At 44.4% G+C, this 14,130-nt stretch overlaps 1 protein-coding gene across 1 annotated transcript in view; it reads left to right on the top strand.

Moving 5' to 3' along the window:
- The first annotated feature begins 208 nt into the window (after nt 1–208).
- Nucleotides 209–14,130, top strand: part of dact1 (dishevelled-binding antagonist of beta-catenin 1) — a 14,207-nt gene continuing 285 nt past the window's right edge. Inside the window, exons 1-4 of the mRNA XM_088087109.1 lie at nt 209–856; nt 6,731–6,860; nt 7,047–7,160; nt 9,211–14,130. The exon at nt 9,211–14,130 is cut by the window's right edge and continues 285 nt beyond it. Of these exons, the coding sequence (XP_087943235.1) occupies nt 650–856; nt 6,731–6,860; nt 7,047–7,160; nt 9,211–11,123 (2,364 nt within the window). The 5' untranslated portion in view covers nt 209–649 and the 3' untranslated portion in view covers nt 11,124–14,130. The remainder of the gene's footprint in view (nt 857–6,730; nt 6,861–7,046; nt 7,161–9,210) is intronic.

Genomic DNA, 14,130 nt, shown 5'->3' on the forward strand with positions numbered 1-14,130 from the left:
AACTTTAGGATATCTGTCATTTATTAAAGCACTTCATTGATTATAGTTTTCTTATTTAAGTTATTTGTTTTCTTGTGTGAGTTTGTGTGTGTGTGTGAGTGTATGTGTGTGTGTGTCTGAGTGTGTGTGTGTGTGTGTGTGTGTGTGTGTGCGTCAGTGTGTGAGTTTTTTAAGAGTAAATCTCTTTTTTTGTGTCCTGATTAAACTGAAGACTTTTTCTCTTCAAGTATTTTATTTTGAAGGTGTCGGCAGGAAGCAGCTGTGCTGGATGCTGCTGTCGTCACAGGGGGCGGGGTCAGCGGCAGTGGGAGCAGTGAGGAGCAGCGGAGCGGTTCAGTGAGAGCGGAGCAGCAGGAGGAGCGGCAGCGGAGCGGAGCCGAGACCGACCTGCGGCTTCTCACTGACGGATACACGCAGCGCGCCGCCCCGGGGCATGCCGGGAAATACCTGCAGACGCACCTGAGCCGGACCGGGAGTCCGCGGAGCGCGTGCAGAATCAGCGGGAGACCACCGGTTGATCCCGGAGCTGCGGCGGCGCGAGCGGCGCGGATCACCGTCTGACCCGGATTATCTGCGGACCCGGGTTACCTGGCCCGGGTCAGCATGCACCTCCTCGTGGCCCTCCTCACACGAAGGAGCTGAGGAGGTCATGCTGCTGTCCGCGGCGGAGCGGCAGCGCGCGGCGCGGGAGCGGCTGGAGGCCGCGGTGTCCGGGCTCGCGGAGCTGGAGCTGCTGCGGCAGCGGCAGGAGGTGCTGGTCCGCGCCGCGCTGCAGGAGGAGGAGCGGAGGGAGGCGCAGCTGAGCTCCGAGGAGAAGCTCCTGGAGGAGAACATCCTGCTGCTCCGGAAACAGCTGGTAGGTTCTGACCTCTGACCTCTGACCCCAGGCTGACTCAGGTGTGAGGTCAGAAGTCACAGGTGAGGGCGGGGTCATGGAGGGGGAGGGGGGTGCACTGGGTTCCCACAGGCCTGGGAAGTCATTGAATGAGTAAATGTCATTGGAAGTTTTGGAAAAGTCATTGAATCATTAACCCATTTGAAACGGAGCAGATTGACTTCATTTCTTTCGAAAATGTTTGTTTTTATCAGAAAATCCATCTTTTTAGCGATTTATTTACTTTCGTACGGAATGAAAAACCTGTAAAAGTCATGGAATTTGTAAATAGCAATTTCCTGGAAAGACCCGGAAAAGTAAATGTACCCTGAAAGTTTTGAAAAGGTCTTTGAAATCTGTTTCACAAACTTTTATAATCACATAAAAAATTCTGTTCAGAAACCGTCAGAACGTGAAAATCCGACTATAGCTCTACTATCGATGAGCTCGTTTCGATGATTATTTTTGAACGTAAAGACTTTCTTAAAAAAACAACCAAACAATCGCTAAAACATTTTCTTGAAAAACTGAAGAAATGTTTCTCCATGTTTTTTCAAAAATCATCAATTAAATAAATCCAAAATTCATCCATTTAAAGTTGTGTGTTCCTCCAAAATAAAGCCACAATAAAACCACCAGCCCCCTCATAAATAACCAACAGTCCCTAAGTTGTCTTTAAATATCTGAATTCATTATTTTTGGAATAATACACATTTAGGGAGCTGTTAACTCGAGATGAAGCAGAACTGAGGAGGATCGACCGTCGATTCAGAGAAGGTTTGGTCTTTAAAATCTCACTCAGAGTCCTGGAAATGTCCTGGAAAGTTATTGGTTAAACTGTGAATGGAATGAAGTGAAAAGATAGAAGTCCACAGACCGAGCGGCTCTGCTTCAACGGTTCATTCTGTGAAATACGCGACGTTTCGAGCCAAAACGCTCTTCGCTTTTCCTCAGACTTAACGGTGAATGAAGCCTGCTCCTGATACAGCTCAGCACGCGGTGGAATAACAACGAGAATAATAATGATAATAACAACGATATAAAATAATAATAATGATGATAATAACAACACTAATAATAATAATGATGATGATAATAACAACGATAATATTAATAATAATGATGATAATAACAACGATAATAATAATAATAACAATGAGAATAATAATAAAAATGATGATGATGATAATAATAACAATAATAATAATAATGCTGATAATAATAACGACAATAATAATGATGATGATGATAATAATAATAACAACGATAATAATAATAATAATAACGATAATAATAATAATAACAATAATAACAATAATAATAATAATAATAATAACAACGAGAAGAAGAAGAATAATAACGTCAATAATAGTAATGATGATGATAATAAGAAGAACAACAACAATAATAATAATAACGATGATGATATAATAACAATAATAATAATGCAGTGTGTGCGTCTGTAAAGTCTCGGCTGTTAAACTCTGATATTAACGAAACTGAACTCAGTGAACCTGCAGCTCTCACAGTGTTTCGGTATTCAGATTACTGTCGGCTGTAATCAGATTACTGCTGAGCAGCTAAAGACACAGACACTTTGTCTCATTGTTGTGACAAATGTTTGTGGACGCTCAGACCTGCGGTGTTGTTGGAAGGCGGGTCGCGTCTCTGGGCTGCGTTCAAGTGCAACTTTTGATACGTCAGGCGACACATCGACGACATGTCGGCGAGTCGCTGTGAAGCTTTGAAGAGGATGTGAAGCCAAACAGCTGATGACAAAACCGCCATGACAGGAAGTCAGCGTTGCGCACAGAAAGGGTTAATCAGCTGCTTCAGGTCCATGGTTGAATTTAGTTTTGTTAAAAGCTGCATAAAATCCAGATGAAGTGAAAATTTAAATAAAAGTGTGAGGAGAGGTGAAGAAGCTCGAGGCTGGTAGAGACGGAGCACGTCACCTTCAAACCAGAGACAAACACAACACACAAAAACAAACAACACACACAAAAACAAACACAACACACAAAAACAAACAACACACACAAAAACAAACACAGCACACACAAAAACAAACACAACACACAAAAACAAACACAACACACAAAAACAAACAACACACACAAAAACAAACACAGCACACACAAAAACAAACACAACACACAAAAACAAACACAACACACAAAAACAAACAACACACACAAAAACAAACACAGCACACACAAAAACAAACACAACACACAAAAACAAACAACACACACAAAAACAAACACAACACACAAAAACAAAACACACAAAAACAAACACAAGACACAAAAACAAACACAACACAAAAACAAACAACACACACAAAAACAAACAACACACACAAAAACAAACACAACACACAAAAACAAACACAACACACAAACAAACAACACACACAAAAACAAACACAACACACAAAAACAAACACAACACACAAAACAAACACAACACACAAACAACACAAAAACAATCACAACACACAAAAACAAAAACAAACACAAAAACAAACAACACACACAAACAAACACAACACACAAAAACAAAACACACAAAAACAAACACAACACACAAAAACAAACACAACACACAAAAACAAAACACACAAAAACAAACACAACACACACAAACAAACACAACACGCAAAAACAAACACAACACACAAAAACAAACAACACACAAAAACAAACACAACACACAAAAACACAAAAACAAACAACACACAAACAACACACAAAACAAACAACACAAAAACAAACAACACACAAAATAAACACAACACACAAAAACAACACACAAAAACAAACACACAAAAACAGACACACAAACACAAACAACACACAAAAACAAACAACACACACAAAAACAAAACACACAAAAACAAACACAACACAAAAACAAACAACACACACAAAAACAAACACAACACACAAAAACAAACAACACACACAAAAACAAACACAACACACAAAAACAAACACAAAAACAAACAACACAAAAAACAAACAACACACAAAAACAAACACAACACACAAAAACAAACAACACACAATAACAAACACAACACACAAAAACACACACAAACACAAACAACACACAAAAACAAACACAACACACAAACAACACAAAACAAACACAACACACAAAAACAAACAACACACAAAAACAAACACAAAACAAACACAACACACAAAAACAAACACAAAACAAACACAACACACAAAAACAAACACAAACAACACACAAAAACAAACACCACACACAAAAACAAACAACACACACAAACACAACACACAAAAACAGACACACAAACAACACAAAAACAATCACAACACACACAAACAAACACAACACGCAAAAACAAACACAACACACAAAAACAAACACAACACACAAAAACAAACAACACACACAAAAACAAACAACACACACAAAAACAAACAACACACAAACAACACAAAACAAACACAACACACAAAAACAAACAACACACAAAAACAAACACAACACACAAAAACAAACACAAAAACAAACAACACACACAAACAAACACAACACACAAAAACAAACACAACACACAAAAACAAACAACACACAAAAACAAACAACACAAAAACAAACACAACACACAAACAACACAAAAACAATCACAACACACAAAAACAAACACAAAAACAAACAACACACAAAAACAAACACAACACACAAAAACAAACAACACCCAAAAACAAACACAAAAACAAACAACACACAAAAACAAACAACACACAAAAACAAACACAACACACAAACAACACAAAACAAACACAACACACAAACAAACACAAAAACAACCTAAAGGAACATTTTACAGAAAAATACAACAAAAGCTAAACGACAACAAAGAGCAGAAATATTAAGACAGAGGACACACAGAGGGACAGAGGGACACGGGACACACAGAGGGACACGGGACACACAGAGGGACACGGGACACACAGAGGGACACGGGACACACAGAGGGACACGGGACACACAGAGGGACACAGGACACACAGAGGCGAGGTGATGGTGATGATGAGTCCTCTCAGGACGCTGCTGGAAAGTTTTAAAGTTTTTATCAGACAGATTAGGACTGAATAATGTGTGTGTCTGTGTGTGTGTGTGTGTGTGTGTGTGAGAGAGAGAGAGTGTGTGTGTGTGTGTGTGTGTGTGTGTGTGTCTCTCTGTGTGTCTGTGTGTGTGTGTGTGTGTGTGTGTGTGTGTGTGTGTGTGTGTTATTTTTGGCTGTGACATCACTTCCTGCTGCACTGCGGCTGTCGGCTGGTTGAGTGACGAGACAAACAGCTGGAGGAGCAGACGGACGTCAGACTGGTCTTTGGCACTGATGTCTCATACTGGTCTTGGGTACTGGTCCCTGTGAGGTCACAGCTCTGATGTCGATGTGGAACCAATCACTTATTGATCGCCTGTTTGGATGAAGACTCTGTGTGTCTCTGTATATGTGTGTGTGTGTGTGTGTGTGTGTGTGTAGCTCTGCAGCAGGAATGCAGCACATGACTGACCTGAGAGCAGCTGCGTTACCCGCATGCTTTCCATCTGATTCACTCTGTGTGTCTGTGTGTGCGTGCGTGCGCTCGCGCGCGTGTGTGTGTGTGTGTGTGCGTGCGTGTGTGTTTTTCAGTTTTGACAGATGTGTTCTGCAGAGTTTGAATATTTCAGTGTGTATTTTTTGTTTTTGGTCTGATGTGACCTTAGAGATGTGAGTCCGTCAGCACATCAATATTCAGATGTTGTTAAAATATCAGTAAATATTAGTGAGGACACACACACACACACACAGACACACATACAGACACACATACACACACACACAGACACACACGCGTCTTTCACTGAGTCGATTTCTCAGGTTCAGTAAAGGTTCAGCAGAGGGCTGTTGTTAGTTAATCAACTGACTGTCTCTTCGTCTGTCTCTGTGTCTCAGTCTGTCTGTTTCTCTGTCTGTCTCTTTGTCTCTCTCTGTCTGTCAGTCCACAGCTGTCCTTCATTAAGTCACATACTGCACATATCTGTGATAACTGTAGGACAGGAATACTTGGAGCGTCCCACAGGGAGCGTCCCACAGGGAGCGTCCCACAGGGAGCGTCCCACAGGGAGCGTCTCAGAATGTCTCAGCTCTCAGCTGATGGACGACGTCACGTGGACACTGACAGGGCTGCAGGACGTCTGCAGGACGGTGTGATGAAGTAAACGGACTCAGTGACAATGATGAATGTCCCTTTAAGAGCGGACGGCAGGAGATCTGATGAGGCTGCTGCGTTCAGGGTCAGCTCTGGTGTCAGATACTGCTCTGCAGAGACAGCAGCCAGATGTGTCCAGAGGACTCTCATCACTGTCAAATTTTAAAAGCCGTCTTCAGTAAAGCCATTCTGCTGAATATAAGAGGTCCCAGGACTGATCCCTGTGGGACACCTCCAGTATCCCTAAAACACTCAATCTGCAGGCTGACACCCACTCACTCATTTGTTGCATTTTTTTTTTCATAAAATCTTGTCTACAGGTCTCTGATCTGCTCTCTGTCTTAATGTTCATAAACATGAGGACACATGTCAATGTCAGCAGATCTGAGGTCTGTTCTCAAACTGAAGCAGCTTCAAAACATTTTCACTTGTTTCAGATCTGATGTCAGTTTGACGTCAGATTTTCAGTGATGTGTCTCTGACTCATGTCTCTGACTCTTGTCTGACTGACATGTCTCTGACTCGTGTCTCTGACTGACGTGTCTGTGACTGACGTGTCTCTGAGTCATGTCTCTAACTGACGTGTCTGACGGTTGTGTCTCTCTGTGTTCATCAGAACTGTCTTCGGAGGAGGGACGCTGGACTCATCAGTCAGTTGCAGGAGTTGGACCGACAGATCAGTGACCTGCGATTGGACACCGAGGCGTCACATGACCAGCTGGAGACGGACAGCCGGCCCAGCTCAGGTACCAACAAACTCGGTCGGTTTATTGTTGGGTTTTTGTGTTTTTAGGAGACGTCAGAGTGAAAGTTCAACTAAGAGCTGAAAGTAGAGAGAGGACAGTATCATCTGCATACAGACGGATATTTACTCAAGTCTCTCTCTCTCTCATTGTCTCTCTGTCCGTCTCCTGTCTCTGTCTGTCTCTCAGGTTTCTATGAGTTGAGTGACGGAGCGTTCGGTTCTCTCTCTAACTCCTCTAACTCCGTCTTCAGCGAGTGTTTCTGTTCAATGGCTGAAGCTGACGGACGAGTCGTGTCTGCAGGTACACAACCAAAGTGTGTGTGTGTGTGTGTGTGTGTGTTTCTTTTACCCTGAGGGGCTGTTTCATGCATTTTATGTTTTTCCTTCTCCCTGTTGTGATAACTGTGTGTGTGTTGATGCATGTGTCCTAAATGTAGTCCAGATTGTGTATTTGAGTGTAATCAGTGAATTTGCAGCTCAGCTCCTACAATAAGTCTAAAATACACTGTGGAAACTAAATAGTTACATTCAGACTGTTCAGGTCCAAAAATGCTCCATTGAAACCCATTCAAACTGACATTTTTGATCCCACAGCCATCAGAGCAGAAAAACAGGACTTGTATTATTTCTGGGTGTCATTCTGGGCTTTTGACTCTGAATTTGTCATTTTGACTATTTTCCACCTGATGAGGTCATTTTGACCATATTTGGCATATGGAGGAAATACATGCTATTTCCACTAGGTGACCTGTCACAGTCAATGTAGCTGCTGATCACTGACATATCCCAGACTGTCAGCAGCTACACTCACACACTGACATATCCCAGACTGTCAGCAGCAAAAATAATATGTACATAAAATGTTGTATATTGAAAATAATTCCGTTTTTCAATTGATTTTTTTCATCTCATGACAAAAACCTGGCATTTAAAGGGTTAACATTTTGAAAGTTAATAAATATTTGATATTTAAGATTAGGACTGATGTCAGTTAAAAAATAAACAGAAAGTAGAAAATCATATTAATTTTTAATATTTTTGATGCTGAAAAGTGCATTTCATGAGCGACACGAGTGTGTGTGATATTGACGCGGCCTCTTAAGGGGTTAAAGTTTATTTGTTTGTGATGAAACTGTCACACCTCAGACAGCAGCCTGCTAACACCTGCAGCACACACTCACACACACACTCACTCACACACACACACACACACACACACACACACACACTCTGCACTGAAACTGCTGACCTTTGACCTTTGATGTGCAGCAGCAGCAGCAGATGAGGATCTAGTTTTTCTGCTGCAGGGTTTGAGTGAGACTCTGCAGCGCTGAGTCTGTTCAGACGTCTGTCTCTGATCGTCCGATAACGAGACCGAACTCACCCACAAATTGTCTCCGCGCTCCATCCGTCTCTGCACGCTGCGTCCGAGGAGCGTCTGATCTGAGACACGAGTTTTGTTTGTGAGTTCTGGTGGAGCTGATTTTATACGTTGCTTCAGTATTGTTGCTGTTCAGCCATATTCATTTATGGGTTTTTGTGTTTTTGAATAAAAGAAACTCAACACAGTGACACAGAAACCCGCCGCCAACTAATGATTTTGAGGCCTTGGGTTTGAAAGGCAGTATTGCCTTAAAAATTAAGAAAAAAAAAGATCATCGAAATTTTATGATAAAAATTGCCAGAAGCTTTTTTTTATTTTTTTAAAAAAAAAAAAAACAATCACTTAAATAAAAGATGCCAAAAGCAATTAGAAGAAAAGATTTGTCAAAATGTTATAAAATAAAAAATAAATGGAGGAAATAAAACTAACAAAAAAGAAAATAAAAAATAAAAAAAAGAAAGTAAAAAAAAAAAGCAATCAAAAAATTGTCAGAGATTACATAAAAAATTTATTTTAAAAAATCGCCAACATTTATGGTCCGTGTGCTTTGGCCCGTGTGTTGTGGTCTGTGTGCTTTGGTCTGTTTGTTTTGGTCCGTGTGCTTCGGCCCGTTTGTTGTGGTCTATGTGCTTCGGTCCGTGTGTTTACGTCTGTGTGCTTCCGTCCGTGTGCTTCGGTCCGTGTGTTTATGTCTGTGTGCTTCCGTCCGTGTGCTTCGGTCCGTGTGTTTATGTCTGTGTGCTTCCGTCCGTGTGCTTCGGTCCGTGTGTTTATGTCTGTGTGCTTCCGTCCGTGTGCTTCGGTCCGTGTGTTTATGTCTGTGTGCTTCGGTCCGTGTGTTGTGGTCTATGTGCTTCGGTCCGTGTGTTGTGGTCTGTGGGCTTCAGTCCGTGTGCTTTGGTCCATGCGTGTTACAGCCACCACCCTCACTGCGTCTGTCTCATGGTGTCTCTCTGTGTCCCCTCAGACGAGCTCACGAGCTGTCTAGACTGTGACGGTTTGGTCGGCGGACTCTGCGATGACTCGTTGTCCTCGGGGACGGTCCGCCGCTCGTTGTCGGCTCCTCAGCCGCCATCCCTGGACCCCGCCTCCTCAGTGGCGTCCTGCGACTCCCAGTCCAAGTACCACCGCAACCTGGTGGCCCGAAACGGCAGCGACATCTACCGCTACCCGAGCCCACTGCATGCCGTGTCCGTGCAGAGCCCCGCCTTCCTGCAGGCGCTGGGTCACGGAGGCAGAGAAGAGGCGCCTCTGCGGAGCGGCGAGGCAGGCGGCGAGTCTTTCCCTCTTCCTGTTTCTGCTCCTCTCGTCTCTCAGAGCTTCTCCTGGCCGGCGCCGTCCTCCTCTTCCTCCCAAATGCCTCCTCACAAGCGTCTGGACGGCTACATCTATGGGCTGCTGCAGCGTAGGGCGCCGCACATCAGGACCAGCAGACCCCGGACCAGCATCTGCACTGAGCCGTCAAAGAGCGTCCTGCGGCAGGCCAGCCTCTGCAGGAGGACTCTGAGGGGGCCGCGCCTGGCGGCCGCCGTGTCTCCACAGAGACAGCAGTCTGTGGACAGTAAACCTGAGGAGCAGCAGGATGTTTTCACTGAAGGTGGCGTCGACACGATGGCCATCAGCGCCGTCTCACAGATCCAGAGCAGCTGTCCGCTAAGCGACGGCGTCCAGGACGCCAACACGCTGCTCAAACTTAAAAACAAAAGACTTCCTCCTGTCGCGGCATCCACAGCTGCTCCGCCCAAAGACTTCAGGGAGCTGGGCGTTCCTAGAGCTAACTCCTCCCCCAAACACGCCAAGCCACCATGTTTCTTTCCCGAACCAGAAGTGCAGTCCGCGACCCCCAAACACGCCACCAAGCGTCAGACCATCCCCACAGAGACAGCCGACAGGTCAGCCAGTCTCGGCTCCTCCTCCCAGAGTCCAGAGGACGCAGGAGGTCACATGGTCAACGCCAAGTACATTCCCGCCCAGCGGCAGAGCGTCAAACTCCGAAAGGGCGGCAGTAAGAACGTCAAGACGGTCAAAATGAAGACAAGTCTGGCGTCTGAACACAATGAGCCTCCGTCAGGGAGACGAGGAGAAGTGTCCCACCACTGCTCCATGAAGTCCCGCCCGCTGGACAATGGCGGCTCCGTCAGAGTGTCCAGGAGGGCAGCCGGCGGCGGCAGTGGACACGCGACGTCTTCCCCCAGGATCAGTTGCCTCCCTGCGTCCATCCCAGAGGGCCGAGTCCTGGACAAACACTCCACGTCCACGCTGAGCAGCGTGCGCTCATCCAGGCACCATCACCATGGAAACCACCATCACCACGGTCACCACCACCATCATCGTCATCATGGGCGCGACCAGGTCGTGGTCGTCGCCAAACCGAAGTACAAACGGAATGATTACCGACGGCTGCGTGCGATCATGGAGGTGCCGTACGACGAGGCATTCAGGCGCACTCAGCGGCGGCAGCGGAAGGAGCTGCTGAGCCGTTCTCACGACTTCGTTCCCGCCGCCGAGCAGGCGAGCAGCCAGTACGCCTACGTGGCAGGAAGTGACTCTGAGTACTCGGCCGAGTGCGCGTCTCTGTTTCACTCCACCATCGTGGACACCAGCGAGGACGAGCGGTCCAACTACACCGCCAACCGCTTCGGAGACAGCGAGTCCAGCGAGGAGGACGCTGAGGAGAGCAGCGCCGCCAGTGACACGGAGGAGAGTGGAGGGGGCGGCACCGGCAGGGGGCAGAGCCAGCTAGCAGCAGCCGGGGCGGCGGGACAGGAAGTGAGCGCAGCTCAGGTGAAGGCCTTCGTCAAGATCAAAGCGTCACACAACCTGAAGAGGAAGATCCTTCGCTTCAGGTCGGGCTCGCTCAAACTCATGACCACCGTGTGACGCCAAACCGACCACCGCCACATCAGCCGGCGTGCCTTAACCTCGCATTTCTAATGGATGCGACCTTACGGTGCCGCAGGGAGTGGAACGAACACTTTTAACCCTTTAATGCCCGGAGCAACAAAAGTTTTCTCATTCATTTGTCTTCACGTGGATTTTAACTTCTGAAACGGGACAAAACTAAAACACGGAAAAAATATGACGAGCAGCTTGGCGAGAAATGTCCGGCAAACTGCAAAAAAATCAGCCAAAGGTGACAAAGTAATAAACCTGAAGATTATCTGTGGGGGAATTATTAGATTAAATAAAAAATAAAAATGTTTTCTTTGAATTATTTATTGAAAATTATGCTACAGAAAAATTTTTTAATTATATACTTTTTTAGCACTTTCTTGAGGTCGTTTTCTCCTTTTTTTCTTTTTTTTAGGTCATTTTTTGTAACTTTTTCTCTAATTTTTGTTAGTTTTTGGGTTTTTTCTTGTTAAGTTGCTCGTTTCCTTTGTCCTGTGTTTTACAAAGAAATCCAGTCACTTTGCTCAGTTTTTAAAGGGTTAAACCACCTTGAAGCCTCTTCAGACAGACGGATGGACGGACGGACAGTCTTTGTAAAAGCATGTGAGACTTTTGTCCATGCAGCAGGACAACAAACTGTCCTTATTTTCTGTCTTCGTCTCCTGTCTCACTCTTCAGTTTGATCTGACGTCTTCAAATGCGGCCTTCTGTGTTGGCCTGTCGAGTCTGAACGACTCGGTGTGGGCGACTCGGTGTGGGCGACTCGGTGTGGGCGACACGTTAGCGCGTGACTCTGATCTTTAAATACTTTAAGGGAACAAAGAAGAATCTGCCGGTTTATTTTCTGTCCTCAGTAAACTTTAATAGTTTATCAGCAACCAAACGTTTTAGTGATTTTTAAATAAAATATTTGGGCTTTTTATTTATTTATTTTTTTGTATTTTGGGGGGGGCAGTTTTTTTTTCCTTCAAAGACGTTTTTGGAAAAATTTGTTTCTTTTTGATTTTTTGGCAATTACTTTTCTTTAAAAATCAGTAAAATCAGCCCAGGTGTCTCCAAAGTGTGACTACAGAGTGTGATTTCAGACAGCATGCTGGCATCACAGAAACTAAAGAGGTTTAACACAACAGCGTGGGCTTCCAATGTGACGTGTAACATACATGTCAGCAGCTGTTTGTAAACAATAACATCAGACATCGATCGTCCCTGTTGTATGGCGGCTGTTTGGCATCAATGACAGATATAACAGGATGTCGTCAGCATACAGAGTGATTTCAGAGCTGTTTTCACATAGTCATCGTAGCTTCGCCAAAACCAGATCTTTTAAGCTCAAACACGATCTTTTCTGAACGGTAATCAGGTGGTTTTAGTGTCTACACATAATCTCACGTTAACCACAGCGTCGTTGTAGTTTCAGTGTATCTGCTACATGATGAGGTACAAATGTAAAGCGTCTGTGCTCTGCAGAAACATACGCCGTTTAATCTTTGATGTCTCTGCAGCAGCAGTTCGGCAGTGTCGCGTTTCAGTGGACATGCTGGTCTGTTAATGAAGCGCTCAACTCAGCGCTTTGTGTTTGAACAGCTCCTGTTTGCCAGCAGGCGCCCAGCGGGTTCATCCAGGCCGAGAGCGGTTCAAACGAGGAGAACCGCAAACACTGAAGCTGCTCAACGATCCATCGAGAACCCAGTCTGATACATGCTGAGACCACAGCCTGTCTCTGTGGGACCATGTCCTCTGGTCTCTGGTCTCTGTGGTCTGTGGTCTCTGGTCTCTGGTCTCTGGTCTGTGGTGGAGCCGTAGTTCTTCAGAGGGGAGTTTGGAAAGTTCTTCAGGTGGTTCCTCACATGGTTCTTTATAAGGTTCTCCAGATGTTCTGTGTTGCGGTTGTGTCCGGCTGCAGTTTTCTCCTTATTTCCTGCACTTTGAGACAAACTGTCAGCAGACAGGATGGACAGATGGACAGATGGATAGATGGACAGACAGGATGGACAGATGGTTGGACGAATGTACGGACTGTTAATAATAGTTTTTGTATGTATCCTTCTTTGTATTTATTGTCACATGACCTTTGCCTTTTGTTCGAACACGCCGTCACAGCACGCCGCACGTCTGCACACGCTTCTCTTGTATGACGCCGCTCTGATTTCTCGTTTTTAAAGAAAACGATTTAAAACGTAATATATTTGCTGATCGGACGTCTCACGAGGTAACGACCGACAGTTTCTAATGTTTGTTTCGAACTCTGGCGCGTCTTTTTTGACCTCGTCTGCTAGTTTTTTTGAAGGCGGTTTGATGTTTTTTTACGTGTTCCTCGTCGTTCTGCTCTCAGATCAGTGAGCGAAACCATTTCATCCAACAGGAAGTTTTTTATTATTTCCAAACCAAACAAATGCCTTCAAGACATACAACGGGTTTGACTGTCCGAAGCCTTTTTGAGTCCGAACATGTTGCTGTTTTTTATCAGATCTGCGATGTTTGCGCAGAACCTGTGGACCAGCGCAGATCTCCAGACTCAGCCTGATTTTGTGTTTTACACAGATGTCTGTCCACAGACAGGAGTGGAGTTTATCGTTTTCAGTTTGTGTCTCTGTCGTCTCAGACGGATTAAATCAGTATCTTTTATCTCCGTGTGTCCGTGGACGCATTTAGCCTTTCCTCAGAATAACTGAAAAAAAAAAAAGTTTTTTCAGACAACATGCCCACTTTAACATTTTTGAAGATTTCTCTACAAAAAAAACACTGTAAAGAAAAATCAATAAATCTAAAAGAAGTTTTTCTGTCAAAGCCAAAACTTTTTGAGGAGAAAAAAAATCCTTTTGAAAGAAGGCTTTAAAACGACAACCGAAAAAATCACTCGTGTTCTCAAAAAAAAAGCCAAACTTTTTGAAAGAAACAAAATTGCCATTTTTTTAAAGGAACCATTCCCTCTTTAAAACGACGGCAGATCTCTATGTCTTTAAATGTCGGCAAAAAGTTTTAAAGATTTTTGAGG

Source organism: Plectropomus leopardus, chromosome 14 (assembly GCF_026936395.1).
Source record: "Plectropomus leopardus strain MGB_pleo_1.0 chromosome 14, ASM2693639v1, whole genome shotgun sequence".
NCBI classification, from domain to species: Eukaryota; Metazoa; Chordata; class Actinopteri; order Perciformes; family Serranidae; genus Plectropomus; species Plectropomus leopardus.